The 19387-nt window shown below is 39.3% G+C and overlaps 1 protein-coding gene across 4 annotated transcripts in view; it reads left to right on the top strand.

Annotated features, from left to right (window-relative positions):
- The window catches only part of CNTLN (centlein), a 370048-nt gene that overhangs the window by 209298 nt on the left and 141363 nt on the right, over positions 1-19387 (top strand). For all 4 annotated transcript variants that reach the window (XM_019555081.1, XM_019555079.1, XM_019555082.1 and 1 more), the window contains 2 exons: positions 866-987; positions 3621-3746. In XM_019555081.1, the coding sequence (XP_019410626.1) occupies positions 866-987; positions 3621-3746 (248 nt within the window). The remainder of the gene's footprint in view (positions 1-865; positions 988-3620; positions 3747-19387) is intronic.

Genomic DNA, 19387 nt, shown 5'->3' with positions numbered 1-19387 from the left:
CAGATTCTCATCTGCCCATTTTATGAGCCTGTCAAGGTCTGCCTGGATCACCCTCCTGTCCTTGGGTGTGGATGCTTTACCCCAGAGTTTGGTACCATCGCTGAACTTGGCCAGTCTGCTTCTGACACCAGTGCCAACATCATTGATGAAGATGTTAAACAGTATAGGCCCTAGGACAGTGCTTTGAGGAAACCCACTGGTGACCACACACCAAGTTGATTGGATTCTGTCAACCACCACCCCCTGGGTCCTACTGCAGAGCCAATTCCCGAGCCAGCAAATCATGGTGAGGTCAAGGCTGCGGTTAGCCAGTTTTGCCAAGAGGTGATCATGGGATACCAGATTGAAGGCTTTTTTAAAGTCAAAATATACGACATCAATCTCTTCCCTCTTGTCCAGGTAATAGGCGACCTGGTTGTAAAAAGAAATGAGATTGGTCAAACAAGACCTACCCGCAACAAATCCACTACAAATTCATCCTCAGACAAAATAATACTGAGTAGTTCATAAATATCTTGTAAGTAAAACAGAATAAGGCTGATTCCTTTTCAGTCTGTATATTTCCATGTGTACTAATGGAATAATTTTAAAGGGAAAATTATTAACAAGTTTAGTAGAAAATTCTTGCCATTCACGTTAAAGTCTTGACATTTTTAAGTAGTCATGAAAAATAGCAAACCAATGTTTTGAATATGGTGACTGATTTCCAAGTTTTCCATTTGCATTTTTTAAAAGCTGCATTATATTATAAATTGCATATGTAACAATTGCTAAAGATGGGAATTTAACCCGTTTCAGACATGCAGTGTGAAATTTTCTGTTACATTTTATGAAACTCCTAATTTTGCCTTTTGGTATTGTATAGAATCAAGAAAATGATGAGCTAAGAGCAGCCCATGAAAAACGCAAGGAGAGGCTGCAGATGTTACAGACAAACTGCAGAGTAGTAAAAGAGCAATTAAAGCAGTGGGAAGAGGGTTATAGCAAGTAAGTTGCATAGCTCATTAAAAATATTTTATTTAAATGTTAAATCCAAATGAAACAATTACATAGGTGTTCTGAGAGTGTGATTCAAATCAAGTTGTCATTATGTGATAACCTTTTATTTATCTTTTATTAAAGCAGAGTACCTGACACACACAATCATATGAGAAAATGTAAAGATGAAATCAAGAGTAAAATGTAATGAGCTGACATGTTTACTTATTTTCTTTAAGATCTCATTTTGAGCTTGACTACTGGACAAAGGTTTGATAGGGTTACTTATTATGACTGTCTAATTCCCCAGTGGATTAATTTGTTGACTGTGTGTTCGTTTTTTCTTTTTCTATGATGGAACAATTGCTTTTTGTTACAAACACTTTATAAAAGAATTGCATTTATTAAGTGACAGAGGTAAATAGACATCCAGTGAAATATTATAAATATTGAATGTTAAAAACAAGATTTTAGGGTAGACATCAGTTAATGGAAAGGAAAAATATTCACAAAACAGAATATTCTTTTTTCTCAAATTTATATAAATATATTACTTCTGGTTATCCTAGACATTTTTAAATCATACTACAGTAATATATCTTTTAAAACAAAATTATCAAAATATCAAAATCTAGCAAATGAGACGTTTATATGTTTAAAAGTCCCATCCATAACTGGCACAAATTTTCTCTTTCAAATTTAATATTTATGCCTAATGATTTTGGGACATCTTGGGATTGATAAATATATCAGTACATTTTGGGGCCTAGGTGTGTAAGTTATGTTTTGGGAAAGTATGTAAGCATGTTCTTATTCATTGAAATCATAGGATGTGTGAACACTTGCTTAAAGTTCAGCATATGCTTAAGTGCACTCCTGGAAAAGGATGTTCTCCATAACAAGGACTTTCACTATTCATTTTTGTAACATCCAGAGAAACATTTATGGCTTCATTCTTATTAACAAAGACTATTTTACCTTGATCTAAATAAAAAGGCATTAAAAATTATATAATTTACTAGCCAATTGGCCATCAAGAATGACAGGGTGGAGGGGAGCCGTCAGGGATGGAGCCCTGTGCCCCCCACCCTCCATTCAGGCCCGCTCCCCTCCCCTTCCTGGTCCCCTCCCTATTTCCTGCTGGCTGTTGTTGGGGGCCCCCTGGCTCCAAGGAGTAAACTCCCGGCTTCATCACCCCCATTATGGTGGCACTCGGGTGCTCATCATCCCCCTCTGCCTCTCCTCCAGCCCCTCAGTCCCAACTGTTAGGGTGGTGCTTTGCTATCTCTTCCTTCTTGTGTAGGGCACTCTGATTAGCTGCTGAGACAGCCAGTCAGAACGCAAATAAAACATTATGGACCCACAAACAGCCAGTCTTAGGCTTTTATAATATTAGAATTTGAAGGCCATTTTATTATTTTAGAGTGGCATAGCAACTTCAGTGTGAATAATAATCAGCATTTCCTGTTATCTGTTCCTGGTACCTTAATCTGGCCCACCTCAGTAGAGTCCTATTTCTGCACAATATTGTCATATGTTTTAATAGACAACCTCATTGGCAGTGTCAACAGAAAAGTTAGGGAGTTAAAGGAAACAGAGACTGAAATATTTTCATAATTTTAAATAATGGACTGTTAAATTCAGGACTGATGTCTTTATCTAAGACATGGAGTGGTTTGGTCCATTCACTTCATAAATTTACTTAGCTTTAGTTTCAGGTTGCATCACTCACCAACAGCACAAAAATAAAATTCATTAAAAATAAACAAAATCAGATTTTGGTAGGTTGAGAACATATTCAAGACACCCAGGTTTCACTGAAACCATAAAATTCTTGTGCTCCACTACAGTAGAAATGATAAATTTGGAGTAGCAAAAGAGTTGTGAATAATACTGGTTCTCTGATATCCCTGGCTGCAGAAATGATAGGGCCTACTATGGCTTCCACATTCCAATGCACTATTACAATACTATAGTGTTATGAGGCCTGCTGAGATTTCCATAGTTTACTGTACAGTATCTTTACATCAATGAAATTTTTGCCCACAGTAAGAATGAAAACGTGAATGAAGAAATGTTTTTATTACATTTTTCTTCCTGGCATCACCATTAATAGCAAATAAGGTGATATTATTATTTTTTTGTTTTGTTTTCTCAAGTCATCTCCTGAAGCACACTCAAGCCATAGAAAGTCCATTCTAATGTTAGGAAACAGTTCAGCAGATTGCTTTAAAGCTGGGCACTTCGGTTACTTTCAGATTGGTTGGCAAGAGTACTAGGACTGGTAGCTTCTAAGCTTTCTTGGAGACTGATAGTTTCACCTTTTACCCCCTTTCTAATGACTGCATGAATGAGGGAGACCATGATCTGCTGTATGTCATTTCAGAGCTCTACTGCCATACTAGCATGCTATTTTTCTGAGACTCTGTAGTCTGACCTCTAATTTTTATACACTAAATTTTAGTAGTCATATGCGATAGAAATTAGTTTAGCATACATGAGTTATTCATTAGTGATTTCAAGCGTGGGTGTGTATGAGGGAGAGAGAGAAGGTGTGGGAAGAGAGTGTTTGAGTTTTTTTCCTTGTATGTTTTCAATGTCAAACAAATATTTTTTATTTCCCCACCCCCACTTATAAACAGGAATGAAGGTAGTAAAAGCCGACACCAGCATGCAGACCCTCATCAGCTTCGCCAGGAAGATTGTGATGCTGTCTGGAATGAGCTGGCGTATTTCAAAAGGGAACACAAAAAGCTATTGATTGAAAAGTGAGTTTCTTTCTCAAACAATATACACATGGAGAAACATGCTGGTGGTTTTCTGAAGTTTTTTTTCTTTGTGCCTTGAAGGCCACACAGAGGAATTCCTGACAAAATTCCAAAATTAAACCCTCTTCTACCAAAAACAGAAAGGAAAAACATCAGCTTTTTTCACCTTATCAGTGACAAGTTACAAGTTTGCTAGCACTAACAGAAACTGTATTGCATGATCTAGGGATTGTGTTAATTAATGTGGCTCTCATCTGTTGGAGGTGTCGCTCTTCATTAGCCTGTATTTTACACACTGCCGTGCTTCATTTTTGGAATGAGGTGGTGAGGGGATAACCTAGCCAGCCATCCTTTTTTGATCTTCTTGATACATACGCAATGCAGAATGCCTCAGCTCTCTTGGTTCCCTGCCCTGTCCTGCTAATCCCAGCTGAGCTCATTATGGTGTAGCCTTGCTGCTACTCTTGGAGCCAGAGCTGTCCAAGCTAATTACTGGTAGCAGCAGAGCTGCCTGTTAAGGGTCTGGTGTGGATCTGCTAACATGGTCCTTGGTAGTGACCTGCAAAAATCACGAGGGACTTGCTTTCTTTCTTGCTGTGCACTGCCTGTCCTTTGGGTTTAGTGCTGATCCCTTCACACAGCTCTTTTAGCTGTAGTAAGTGTAAAACTTGGTGAAGGAAACTCTTACTTTAGAAAACATACAGTTTGCTGCTTTGATCTCATAATTCATAGACTATTAAACTCAGCCAGGCAAAGTTAGAAAACTTCCCTTTATACTAGACAAAAGGAAGTTGGTACAGTATAATTATCCTTTCCTGCTATTTAACAGTTGTTTTAAGTCAGGTTGATTTTTGTTGTTTAACCATCAAGATACTTATGGAGCTTCTCTTCAAACTTGGGTTAGGTTCTGCCTGTTAGCATGACTGCATTAAGGAAAATATGTTTTCCCATTTGATATTTATACATATCTACTCTTGTACTAAGCATAAAGAAAGGCTACAATTATAATATACTTTTGTTGAAAGTTAGTTCATTTACGACTGTGGGTGTGCAGTTTATGTATCCAATATGTAATATTACCTCTGATTTCATTGCATGCAGCTTCATATTATCTCTTTTTAGTGCCTAGTATTTACAGTTGTATAACTGTTCTTCTCAGCGTACTTCTCACATTCCAGTTTTTGTTTGTTTAATGCATTTATTTTGATTTGTACAGGCAACAATCAGGAAAAGTCCCCCATATCTTGCTATAGATGCTCTTTGAGAATTTAACGTGTAACTATATAGGTACTCTTGTAATCCTCTGTCAGTCACTAATCAGCATATCCAGCACAACCCGTAGCATCCCATTAACAAAAAAGTGCTAAAGATCTCCCACCAGAGCCTTTCCATTCTTGCAAAGCCAGGGGAAGCAAAGGAGCCATGCATGGTGCATGCCCAAAAAGTTAAAAAATGTGAGTGATTTCAATTTTTTGTGGAGTTAAGTAATAAGCTGTGTGGTCTTCATAGGGAATGCCTTACTAGCTATCCCATTTCTTATATCAGCAGGATCTTTCACAGACCAGGACTGTCAGCATGGCACAGAGGAGGAGTTGAGCTCTTCACTATTTAAGATGTATAGATCAAAACCATTGCCTTAAGTTTTACTTAATACTTGCTAAATTGCTCCTCTGATTCCTGGAGGATCTTTGACCTAATGGGGAGTGGTAGTGAGTTTCCCTGAAGGGTTTATTTCACATTTGCAGCCAATTTTAGGCTATTTTTTGTCAATTAAAGAAGTAAAGAAAATAAACAATCTCATATTTTGTTTTATACAAAGCTTCCTATTATTTGTTCTGATTTCACTCAACCTCACTCAAGCAAATACCTGCTGGGACGTGCATACTCACTAAAATAAGAAATGCAGCATTTGGTCCAGAGTGGCTTCGTGGTTCTGTTTATGAAGGAGCAAGTTTTATACATTTAGATTCTTTCTTGAGTTGCATGAATAAAGGACTTGTCCTCAAAGAAACTTGCACCAGTTATCTAGAAGTGTGATATTTAAAACCAATTTAATTAGTTAATCCAAAAGTTTTGTGGCCATTTTTACATACACAGAATGTATTGATTTAACTTAAACTGATTAAGAACAGGTTTCAGCTAAACCTATGCCACTCTTAAACCCAGATAAGTATATCTACATATGATTTTTCTACTGGCTTAACTACATTTGTTTAAAAAATGTTTTCTAAATTTAAACAAGAGCAACAAGGCCAATATGTCGATGTTAAAAAAGCAAGATATTCTTTAGATGAGACCTAGATCCTTTTTCTTTCTTTTTTACATTTCGGAGTTCTCCAAATGAGGAATGATAGACAGAATCGACTTTTATCTGGAATAAAGTCCTAACTGCATGTAGACCACTCTTCAGATAATTCAGGAGGTATACTGACTCCTTATTGGAGCTAGTATCTGATGATTCCATGGACTTTTTAAAAGGTGCTGCTGCCTGCTATGCAACTTTAAAAGACTAGGACATTTGAACATATATGTATTTAGAAGGCACTTTTTCTTTGAAAATATTGACTGAAGTGCTTAAAATACAAGTTCTCTAGATTTATGAGGTGCAGAATGCTTGAGGTATGGAGAATATTGATGGATACTGAATCTGTATACCACTTTCTTTTGATACTGAAGCCTTGTTTAAAGGAGAAGAGCATTATGATTTTTTTTGTACTGAAATCTGTTTTTGCTAACATAATTTTTATTGCCAAGGGATGTACCACAGCACAATTTTACAGCTGATATATTTGCTGTCCATTATGTATGTTGATCCATGTTGACCCAGTCCTGCACCTGGAATCCCATGACGTGTCTTGCCTGTGTTTGTTGTAAACTCAACTAGTGAGAGTTCTTGTTTTATTGTGTCCTTTTTAAAGCATAGTAAATATTTACTGTGCTATCTAACACTTAATAATAATTTCAAGGCATGATTTGTAATTCCCACCGAGTGTCAGGTGTTATAGTTTAAAGTGCCACGTTTATCTCTGAATATCTTCTCCAGTATTGCAACCTATTACACTTTTTTATTAGTAAAATCTGGTCATTATTGGTACTACGGTGTTCCTGTGCATGTGTTCTTATAAGTTTCTCTTAACCCACATCCTTTGAAGGGGTTAAGATTCTTCCACTGTCACTTTAAATGGCTTTCATCCTGATAGGATTACTGAATAAAACTCAATGTATACAGAAAATATTTTCATTACTTTACTTTACTTGATGTTTTTATCTCTTCTACATTTCCCTTTTTTTTTACTAAGGTAAAGTGCACTATTTCAATCAGTGTGTCATGTGGATAGGAAGCCCTGTTTTACAATGTTTGATTTATACAACCTCTTCCTTATCATCCTTTGGGATATAAAATTGATTTTGTGTAAGAGTTAAGATTATTTTGAACCCAGGACCACTAGAGGAAAAAAATAAGCATCACTGGTTCAAGTGATAGTGCCAGTTTAAAGTAACAATGCCAGTTTGAAGTATCATAGCTCTTAAACTAACACGGCTACTCACTAAATGCTTGTTATCCTTAGAAAGCTGGGAATGCTTCAGGTACTGCCTTGTAAACTCTCGCCAGTATTTAAGGGATTGGAGAAGAAACAAAAACTGTACTTGGAATAACTGTCTTTAAAGTACATCTTTTATCCACTTTATTAAAATGTTTTTGTTGTGTTAAAGAATGTTAATTTAATAAATATCTCAGTAGCCCTGCACAACTTAAATAAAAGCTAATGAGTAATGCAAGTCAACATAGTTGCAGGTAGAGTGAATATGGCCTTTTATTCATTCCTGAGCCATGGGGGTCACTCTCTTAATGCACTGTGTGATGCTCTTCACACACCATGTTGCTCCAGATGTTAAATGCCATTCCAGTTTTCATATTCAGGATCTGCTTGAGCCTGCTAAAGTTAAGCAGAAACATGGAACTTGATTATTTTCTTTTCCCCTCAAGTAAAATAGAAAAGCAGCATCATACTCAAATGGACTTTAAAACTTCACTCAGGAGGATGAACCATACTGCTAGTACAGAAATTAGTTTTTATTCAAGTTGTTAATTAAGCAGTATAAAACAAAAAAAATCTTCACAGGATTAACATTTAGTAGCAACAAAATGTTGGAAAATGTTAAAATACATACAACTTTTTTTTAAGGTTCAACCTTCAGTATAACTTTCTACAACTGGAAGTCTTTAGCTGATTGAATAATTTACTGATTAATCAAGTTTTACCAGTAGTATAGTTTATATCTTAAATAAATCACCAGTTTTATTTCAGCCATAAACTTTATCAGCTAAATGAAGCAAATATGTTACTGTCTGGGCTAAGGTTGATTGGGCAAGTCTGATGGGACTAATGACTTTGCACTCTTAAGCCATTTTCTGGCAATCTTGTGACAAGTTTTTACCAGGTGTTGCAATTACTTAATAAGTTTTGGCTACCAGACAAAATCTTCGATTCACTCTATATTTCGAAATTCTTTTGTGTAGTGTTTTTCCTAATTTAACCAGGCTTTTCTGGTACAGTGATTATAGGAATTGTCTCCTGCGCATTTTTGAAAATACACATATTTCCTGTTAAGTCCCTATAAGCAGCCTAATAAGGTGTTAATGTTTCCTCAAATGTGAAGGGTCTGGGTCTTGTGGGAAAAATAGTGTGTAATCATGTCCTTGAAGACAATATTTTAATGTACAAAGGGACAAAATTAGGGCAGAAAAGGCAACTTTAATTCTGGTGTAGTCTGGTACATTTAATAGGGAAATGGGATCTGATCCTCAAACCCAACAATTGTGCCTCCCAGCATACCACATGTGCATGGTGGGATGTGTGATTTTTGGGAACAGATCCTAATGGCACTGTTATTATTTAACATTGCAGGGGAAGCCTGGAATCCCAAACAGAAAGTAGGTGCCTGATGTCAGCCAGTGCAGTCCTGGGACTGGCAATCAACTGATTATTGGTACCACCCCTGGAACTGCACCAGAGCTGGTTCCTGACTCCCATGTGGTCCCAGGGCTGGGGCTGACAACCAGTTTATTGTTGGCCCCAGCCCTGAGACACACTGGGGCCTTGTGGGAAAGTGTACTCACCGAGGTGTCCTGCTTAGTTGAAATGGCCCTCTTCAGATACAAGACTCTCCCCCTCCGGGCTACACGCCCTGAACTCGCCTGCCATGACTTTGATTCCTGGTTCAGATGGACTGTCTGGCGTGTGCACGTCTGGAAATGAGACCTTGTGTCCGTCGGGGAGCTAGTGAGGGCTCCTCCACCCCTACACCCTCGCCCGTGCCTCCGTCACAGAAACCTCTCTACGGCTCCCTCTTCTCATTGGAGTCCATACCTCACCAGAAGTGGTGGAGGAATAATATGAATGCCGCCGCTGCCTAAAGCGGCGGTACTTGGAGTCCTGCTCTCTCCTCAAGCAGGATCCTGCTTCAGTCTCAGGGGCCTTCTTCTGTGGGCGTCCTCAGCCTGCCCTCTGGGCCCACTCCGTGGCTTGACGCCGGGAACCCCCTGCCGACAGTCCACCCGCCCCTTTCGTACCTTCTGGGGCTTTCCTTTGCCCTGCTCCCGCCGAAGCCAGACGCTCCGGCACATTGCGGTCAACCCGTCCCCGCTCTGGGTCACCGCCTCTTGCTTGTGCCCTGCAGCGGAGCCTTACCACTGCCCCAAAACGTGCGGACTCAGCCTCAGGCGGTGCGCATCCGCCCCTCCGCTTCCTCACCAGACTCCGCCGCACGCTGCGGCACTTCCGCTTCCGCTCCCCGTTCCAGAGCGGCCTTTGAGCCGGAGGCTCCTGCCACACACCTGTAAAAGGTAAATCTTTGCTCCGCCATCTGGGGCCAAGGCGAAGGCGTTCCTGTGGGGGGGGGGCAGCCCAGTGGGCTCCACAGCCCGCTGATTCACCTGCTCCTGCACAGGCCTGTTGAGTCAGCTCTTGTTATCTTGCCATATGTTCAGTTTAAGGTGCAATGGAAAACGAGCCACAAGAGTATTATGCATCTTTTGTCAAATACTTTTGTGGCAAGTTTCCCATTTTGTCATCATATTAAGTCCTTGAACATGTGGCAGGGTTACTATTTATGGTGCAGTTAACAGGTTAATCATGTCTAAGATTTAATGTCTTCCAGGGGCCTAGGTCTCAAATTTATTACTTTGCCATATCTGGGAAACTGCCAGTACTCCTCCAATGTAGGCCAACCTACCTTCTATAAATCAAGCTGTGGAAGGAGAGTTCACTGCCTTTTTCTTTATTCCCAGTTTGCCCAAACAAAGCCACTTCCCTTATTAGGTGGAGCTGGGGAGGTATTGTAGGGGTATGCCTTCCGTAATTTTCAAGTGTTTGACTTTGCAGTCTAAATAATGCCCCTTTTCTTGGCATACTTGACATACTATTTAAAGGAAGAAACAATATATGATCCTGTTTTGTATGGTTGTAGCAACCAGTCTACCTTGACACCTCTGTAGGGAGTTGCATCTACCCTCACCGGACATGCACACACTGCAAGTGTATCATCTTGAGGCTGTATGAATTTTGAGTTAATAAACTGTCTCAGGTTCTCTGGTTCCCCTATGTAGAATCTTGCAGACAGTTTGTTCTTAAAATACAGCAGTAGTTTATACTTGTTTACCACTTTTCAATCAATAAGCTGATTTTTTAGACCTAAGGAAAGGAGGTAAAGTGACCATGTACAATTCTAAGCAATAGGTTCCACCTTTCATCATCCATCTGTAAGCTATGAACTATATGACTGGGGCTGTTAAATTATTCCAGTCCTTAGTTGCTGTCACATCTTTGGTTTTCCAGCAATTATTAATTTGAAATTTAGTTCAGAATCACTTCTAATAAGCATAGTAGTATTCTTTGTTGTTTTTATTTGTGACTAGATGTGGTGGATGGGAGAGTTGTTTGTAACTTCTCTCCTGAATACCAAGAATGGTAGTTATCCATGTTAGTCTGAAGGCAGGGCATTCATTCATTCATTCACCAAGCAAATAGATATGCAAATAAGAATACAAGAATGTATGTTTCTAAATCTCAAAGCTAAGAAATAAAGATAAACAGATTAGAGAATCTGTATGGCCAAATGCTGGATTCCCTTACTTTGCAAGCTTTTGTGTAAAATTTCCAGGTTTACAAATTTTCTTCCAGGAATTCTGAATTATTTGAACATGATCAAAATATAAGTACTGCTAGTACTTTTTGCTTTACTCCTTTCTTTTGGCAGCATTATCCCTAGACATATGTAATGTTTTTTGCTCTCTTTCACAATCTAGATCAAACACCTGCTCCATGGTTTACTCTGACCTCCCAGGGCTGTCAGTTGACACACAAATATACAGACCCATAAAAGAGCATATTTTGCTCTTATTATAGGAAAATGTTCCTGAATAATAACATTGTTAGAACAAAGGAAAGTTTTTTTTGTCAATTTTTTCTTGGATTTTATGGCTCCAAACAGCTATTTGGTAAATGAAAAAATCATTAGTAGCATAGTCATATTTCAGTCCCTCTAAATTATGACACTTGTTTAAGGGGTATTTTCCTCTGTTTTAGCTAGGCCCTTTAAGAAAGTAGATTTAGTCCCAGTATATTCTTGTAATAAAGTAAAACAGAACAGTCCTTATCTGCAAATTAGCCTTCTTCCTTGATGAAATAATAGAGCTTCTGAACAAGTGGTTGGAGGACAAAGCAAAAAGATCCAAAAGTTTGCTGTTATCCACAACATGCATAGTTTCTTCGGAGGAACCAAAGTTATCCAATTGCCAGGCATACAAGGAGCCATCCCTCTGAGGTTCAAGGATGGAAAAATGTTGTTTAAAGACCGCTCCACCATCACTGCATGGTGTAAGGAATACTTTCAGCACCTTTTGCACCAAGATTTTAATGTCAAAGATAATGCCATCAAAGCCATTTCACAACACACCATTAACGACTGCTTTGCAGATCCACCAACCTAACAAGAGGCCTTGAAAACCATTGAGCAGATGAAGAGCAACAAAACATGTTGTCCTGATGGAATTTGTAAGAATGGTATAAGAAAACTCTCTCACTAACTACATGCTGTTATTCTGAAAATGTAGAAATACGAACAGATTCTCAGTGACTTGTGAGATGCCAGAATTGTAACTATAATTAAGAAAAGATATAATTTGGATTGCATTGTCATTGCACTCCTCTCCAGAGCTAGGAAGATCCTTGTCTGCAAACTCCTCAGTAGACTCACTCCCCTTGCAGAGCAACAGAGATTTTTACATGACCTTCATTGATCTAACTAAGGCCTTTGATTCAGTCAAGAGAGAGGCCCTTATGAGATTTGGATGCCTGCCAAAATTTGTTATCGTCATCAGATTTCTTCATGATGACATGACAGCAACCATCCAAAGCAATGGCTCAGAAAAGGACCCCTTTAGCATTAAAATTGGAGTCAAGCAAGGATGTGTGATTGCAACAACACTTTTTTTTTTTCCATTTATATTGTAGCTATTCTACGTCTTATTGCTGATACACTTCCATCTGGAGTCAGCGTCAAATATTGTATGGACAGGAATCTCTTTAGTATCAACCAGCTGCATTTCATATCCAAGATAGCAATCACTTCTGTTGCTGATATTCAGTATGCTAACAATTGTGTTGTCTCTGCCCATTCACTTGAAGAGTTCTAAGTCACTCTTGGCTGCTTCTATGAAGCATATGAAATTTGTGGACTCTTCATGGACTGTCAACTTCACAAAAACCAAGATGCTTTACCAACATACTGCAAACCAACCAGTGGCTTTTCCACGTATTAACATTAGATGGCAGTCATTGGAGAACGCTGAGCATTTCACCTATCTGGATAGTCATCTTTACCAAAAAATTAACATATGTGACAGTATTTAACACCAAATAAAATCTGCCAATGCTGCCATTGGATGTCTCCAAACTTGTGTCTTCAATGGCCATAATATCATGACTCAAAGCAAACTTCTTGTCTACCAGATGGTTATTATCCATACCCTGTTGTATGTGCATCAAACCTAGACAATGTATCAGAAACACTAGAAAGCCTCGGAATGTTACTGTCAGTAACATCTGTTGGAAATCCTCCACATCAGTTGGAAGGGCAGAAGAGCAAATGCCAGAGTTCTGGCTCAAGCAAACACCACCAGTCATGTTTAAGTGGCACCAACTTTGTTGGATAGGACATGTCATAAAGATGTTATAGGTGAGAGAGACTAAGGGAAAGCTGTGACCTGACATCGCCAGGATCCAATCCTTTCTCTTAGAACTGTTGGCTATGTCTGTAGTCAACCAAGCAGATCTTGGATTGGCCTCTTCGGTTGTCACTGAACTCATTGAAAACTTTCTTATCCACTGGAAGACTGTCATCCTTGTATTGAGGGACTGCTGATGCCAACAGTTAGTGATTCTGTTTCTGTTACTTCTTTTTTCTTTTTCCAGGAGTCACTTATTTACATCTTGGTTGGGATAATTCTCTCTCCCACATCCTGCACTGAGCTTTGGATGTTGAAGGAAGTTCCCTGGAATGCCTCAGGTCTCCATATTCCCCTAAGTATCTGCTTGTTTTACAGCTAAGAGTTTGAAGAGTCCCTTTTCCTCTTAATCTAAGAACCCTATCAACAACCTGTTTAGCTTTCTGTTTTTGTACCTGACCTGGTCCCTTCCCAAAGTACTTATACTTTGGCATTTTCATTGACCCAATCAAATTTAAGACCCATTCACCTGAGAGCCATGGCTACCTCTTGTGTTCATAGAGAACAAGATTCCCTGATTGAATTCTGAACTCTGCTCACATTTTCATAGGAAGATAGGTTATCTTAGCCAGCCTCCCACCCAGAGAAGGATCATCCCTGACTAAACCATCCCAGGCAAGAGTCTGTCTAGCTCATCAAATCTCTTGACAATTTCCAGGGGTGGAGATTCCACAACTTCTCTAGATAGCCTCTTTCAGTGTATTTAACCACCCTCATAGTCAGAAGGTTCTTCCTAATCTCCAAATGAAATTATCTGTTGCAGTTTGAGGCCATTGCTCTTAGTACTGTCACCCACAGCCACACAGCTAAGTTTGTCTCTAGCCACTTTATAGTTGTCCTTCAGGTATTTCATGATTGTTATTAAATCCCCTCTTAGACTAAATAATCCTAATTCTTTCATCATTTCCTCCTAAATCATGTTTTTCAGGCCTCTGATCATTTTTACCACTCCTCTCTAATGGACGCTTTCTGGTGTCTTCACCATAGTGCAGTTACTGTTTATGCATGGCTTATGATAATTCACAAAGCACTGTACAACTAGGTCAATTGGACTTCATCCACAAAAGGCTTGATTTTTATCTATTTTAACTTGTAATAAAAATGTCATTGATTGTTATGATAATACAAGCAATGTTAAAATATGCATAAAGATCCAGCCCCATTTTAAAAGTAGCTCAAATTAAAGTATAAACAAGTATTTTTCTAGTCTCACTTTCCCATGCCATTACCTGTATCAGACACCTGGGAGAAGATAAAGCTTTGGATTAAACCAGGAGTGGGTAATTATTTGGGTCGGAGGGCCACTTAAGGAGTTTTGGTGGCCTGTTGAGGGAGGGTTGGGAGGTAGGGAGAAGCAAATTGAGCCTATCTGGTCCACTGATCACTGCAAGAGCCTGAGGAGGGAGGATGGCACCCAATGATGCACCACTGTGCTGCAGCCAGGGTTGGGCTAGGCCACACAGAATTAAGCATGGCCGAGCTCCATCCCCTGCCCAGCTTCCTGTTGTACAGTCCTGACACCTCAGCCACCAGCAGCCAAGCCTGCACAGGACAGCATGTAGAGTAGCTGTCCTGCCCACCCACCTACTATGGTGAGCTGCTGCTGCCTCACCAGACCAGGAAAGTTGGGGGTGGCTGCTCTGGGGGGTGGGGAGTGAGTCTCCTCCATGGCCGGTATGGACTCACCTCCTACTGGCATTGTGGTGGCAGTGGCTCATCGTGGCAGCTGGGTAGGTAGGATGGCTACTCAGCATGCTGCACCATGCCCCATCCCCTGTTGGCCCAGCTGCTAGTGGCTGCAGTGCCAGAACTGTACAGTGCCAACAAGAAGTTAGGCCTGGTGGTGGGGATGGGGATGGATGCGTGGGGGTGGGCAGAGGAGTCTGTGTGCTGTGTGGCCTGGGCCTGGCTGTGTCAGAGTAGAGCCGCATGAGACACAGCCTTCGCTCCTCAGGCCCAGTGGTGGCAGGCTGGCTGGTTAAGAATCAACTGGCAATCCAGATATAGCCCACGGGCCATATTTTATCCACCACTGAATTAAACTGTTGAGATCAGCATTTTGAGATGTAAATAAAATAACTGTTGGATTTAGTTTTCTGTATTAACTGGATTCAGCTTATCGGTTGTTGAAAGAAAGCTAAGCCCAGATGGAATGGTTGTACATATCCAACTAGTAGAATAAGGATTCTTCTATCAGTTTATTTCTTAGATAAAATGATTGCACAGTAATCCAAGGACAAATGATGGAAAATAATGTTCTTTGCTTGGATGGTTTTGATATAGACCACCATGCACTAGAGAGTCTTGCTTTTGCCATTCTTTTTATTAAGGTGTCAGGGAGTTGCAAGAGTCTATCTTTGCCACACCCCATTAATAGGTGATGAAACTTTAAGAGTTTCAGGGTAATGATTATTGATAGGGAGTATTTCATTAGATTGCACCCTCCTAGAGAAGTGATGATAGGCCACTGGTGGCGGAAGTTAATTTGATACTGACAACTCTCAGGAAAAGAAGTCTTTGAAGATTTTGAGCATGAAGGAGGGCTTAAGCTAGGATTTATGTAGTATTATTTTTAAATTACTTTTTTTTGTTAATAGGGCTAGATTCTAATGTGTGTGGAAGTTTTTTTGGAGCTGTGTGGGGCTCCCTATGGTAACTACAGAACCGCTGACAATTAAAAATGATGAGTATTAGGAAATATAGTTCTAACAATAAGGCATGTTATGCACAAGCTCTGGTTATATGCAGATGGTATGAGCATCTCTCATATCCTAGTAACTTGATAAGTAAGCAACTATTTGCTATAGATGTTTTCTTGCTGATCTAGTGATAAGTTGAAATTACCTGGTTGAAAAACTGATGCTATAATTCACGTTTTAATATGTTACTAATCTTGGAAGTATGAAGTACTTGGGTCTTTTGAAAATACCCAATAAAAGAGGTAATAACTAAAAGCTTAAGACCACTCTGAAGCAAAATTTGGAATGCTCTCTGATAATGGGAAGAGAGCATAAACTGTCATTATGGGTCAAGGTCAGTACCTTTAAAAGTGAACAAAATGTCCAGCAGGAGTTAGTGTAGATGGCTATTAATATATGTTTTTGTATTTTAAATTAAAAAATTGGTTCCATAATCAGGATTCTCTGTCCTCTTTCTGCTCTCTGGGTATATGTTACTAGGGAAAAAAATGCCTTTCATCAGAGTATATATAATTATTGGTAATTTATTGATGGTCCTATTCATGGTATTTAGAACACACATCCATTGGTCTGTGAAGCAAGTAGAGTTGATAGGATTCTATCAGTTGTTAGTGTGTGTTGGAAGTCTTCAGTGACTCCAGAATTTCTGCCTCATTGCACTGGGTTGAACTAATTAATTCTCTGTCAGCTGTAAAGCTTGTAGAAGAAGCTCTCAGATATTTTTATGTGCAAAAATTAAGAAGGAGCTCTAGTTTAGATGTATATTCAGAAACTGAAATGCGTAGCTGTATTTTGATCATCTTTCTATTGTTGCCATATTTTTAAAACATTTTTACTTAAAACCCTCTAAAAGTGCAGAACATGAAGTTGTAACTGCTATAAGCCAAAAGTGATTGTCATATGAAGGGAAATGTTCAGGTATTTTTTTTAAGTACATAAAACTTGGTTCAAGGTGGTGGATCACAATGAAGTCATTATCTCTGAAATATAAGTTCTTTTTGAAGTAATTATGTGCTAATGTCTGATTTATGTTATATTGCTTGTCATCGCCAAACTGAATATTCTTACATATTTGTCAAATGTTATGCTGGTTACCTGTTCTTATAGAATTTTGTATTATTGCTTCAGATCTCTAGCTTTTAATCTGTTGTCCTAATTTACCCAGCAATAGTAACTTGGTTACCTTCTCTATCTTATTATTATTGTAATTGGTTATTCTTTCTAACATTTTAGCTGATTGGTGCTGAGGATGATCATATCTTTCTTGCTTGCTTTGGATGGGGGAGAATTGATGTTTTAATTTGGAGAAATTGATTTGTCAGAGGATTTTATTACTATAGGAATAAAATCATCTTGGTCTCTTTCTGGAAGTATTCAAAAATCTCTTTCAGCACAACCCAAAACAACTGAGAAATGATTGTAAAAATATTGCTAAGTAGACTGCATGAATCTTAAAACCAGCTGAAGGTTGCAAAGCTTTGCCATGCATTCAGATCTTCCTCTATGCTCTTGTGTTATGAATACCAGCTAGTCAGACAATGTTTTGTGGTATATCTGTGAAATGTTCAACTCACCAAAAAAGAACTTTTTGACATTTGTTATTTGACTTGTAGTCATAACTAGAGTGATATATGTACTTTACTTTACAAACTTAGCTATACATTTTTAAATCATTTTTTTCTGAGAATAACCCATGTTTTCAGTGACTTAAGTGGGAGTTGGACTTGGCCTGGTGATTACTCCTTGAATAGTTGCCTTTTATTATCCTAACACATATCTCACAAAGCAGATGGTGTATTTTCTATCCAGTCACTATGATTCTAATTGCTTTAAAAAGTGCTTTGAGAGGCATTTCCCATAAAACTAAATCTGTTCTATTTTAATATGGCTGTGCTAATATTTGAGGTCATTTCTAAATATTTTTGAATCTGTATGTCAGGCATCTATAAAATAGTTTGTGTGAAAAATAGTTAACATGCTTTGTTTCAAAGAATAATGCTAAAACTGCAAAAAGCCCAAAGGAAATGAAAATAAATAGTAAGTAGATCTTCAATCAAAGCAGAAACCAAAGTTTTGCGGTGTTTCAAAAATCATTTATACTATTTTCAAGTAAACAAACTTGACAGAAACTAGTTCATGTGAAGATTACATCTAAGGTATAAGTTAGCTTATTATTAATTAGCTTCAGCATATCACAGATTTAAAAATTGTTCGCCTGCTGAGTATTACCATTACAGATATAAAGCTTAGACTTTATTAAACTTCATTAAATTCAAAATTTAACTGAATGATTACTTATTAGCAATCTTGATGAAAAGAGGACAGGTATTACCAGTAATGAATCTCCTTTGCCTGCATGGCTACAGAGAGAAACCTATTTTATGCATATGGTCAAAGGCTATCCTGTACAGTTTTGTTTCATTATTATTATTATTTTTAAATTATGTTTACATGTTCTACTTTTCCTATTTAATTCAGTTGGTGCATTACTGTTTAGGACTTGATCTGTGGATTTTTGACATTTGAAAGCCCTGACATGCATTGTTTTTCATGTCAGTATGTACAATTATTATACAATCATGTCAGTATATGCAATTACATATGTCAATATATACAATTACCACTTTAGCTAGTAAACAGTCATGTAAGCACCCTGTGGAGGGCCCATCCCCAACTCACCTTCCATGTCTTGATGATATCCCAAAGAATCAAATGGAGGAGGTTCAGTGATGCAATAGATGGTTCCCCATTGGGGTACTCATAGTTCAGTCATGGCTGACTTGGGGCTCCACCTTGACTACACCCTGTTCACATGACAATGTTGGTGTAGGGACGTTATGGCCTCGAGTAGCTGCGTATCTCTGGCTCCGTTCCTTCATCATGGACTAGAGGTCCATCATCCAATCCTCTGTTGGGTCATCCCAGGGTATGATGAGGGTGTACACCAGGCATCCTCTTCACTGTCTACCTTTGCCCTAATCCCAGGGCTCTCCCCTACCCAGATGGAGACCTTATGTCTTGACCCAGTGGATCTTATTGAAAAAAAACAAGATCAGAAGAAAAGAAAATAACCAAAGGGCTGCCTGTGGGAGGCTGCGACAACCCTGAAGCTACCTCTCTCCTAGCCTTCCTTTTTAGAAGTGATAAGGGAGTTGAGGGAGGGTAGGGAGTCAGACAGCAGCTCCCTTTCTTCTCCCAGCCCTATTTCATTGCTGGTGAGTGTCACAGGGCACTAGGGTGCCCTACTCCTTTACAGAGCTGAAACTGCTAGGGGAAGAGCTCTAGCAGTGAGTTGGGAGCCCCAGCTGCTGGTTACCAGGGCAGCTAGAACAAGCTAGTGGCCCACATCTGCCAGTGGTCAGCTGACCAGAAGGGGCAGGGCCTGGCTCATATATAAACCCCAGGGCTGGGGCCAGGAAGGCAGTTCCCTGCTGGCACCCAAGGGGGAAGGAGCTCTCCCAGAACAAGCAAAGGGGAGAGGCCTGGCTGCATGAGCAGCTCCTGATACTGTTGTGGGATAGAGTATTCCCTGGTAGGGTTTGAATGATGTTATGGGCAGCTTAAGTTTGTTACAGCCCAGGGGCTTGTGTTCTGTTTATTGTTGTATAACACCGGTGGTTTGGGTGAGGCTATTAGGGGATGAAGGAGGCCTC

This window comes from Crocodylus porosus, unplaced genomic scaffold (genome assembly GCF_001723895.1).
Source record: "Crocodylus porosus isolate Cpor-Errol unplaced genomic scaffold, CroPor_comp1, whole genome shotgun sequence".
NCBI classification, from domain to species: Eukaryota; Metazoa; Chordata; order Crocodylia; family Crocodylidae; genus Crocodylus; species Crocodylus porosus.
Note: the sequence above shows the minus strand (reverse complement) of the source record. Positions and strands in the feature narration are given on the sequence as shown.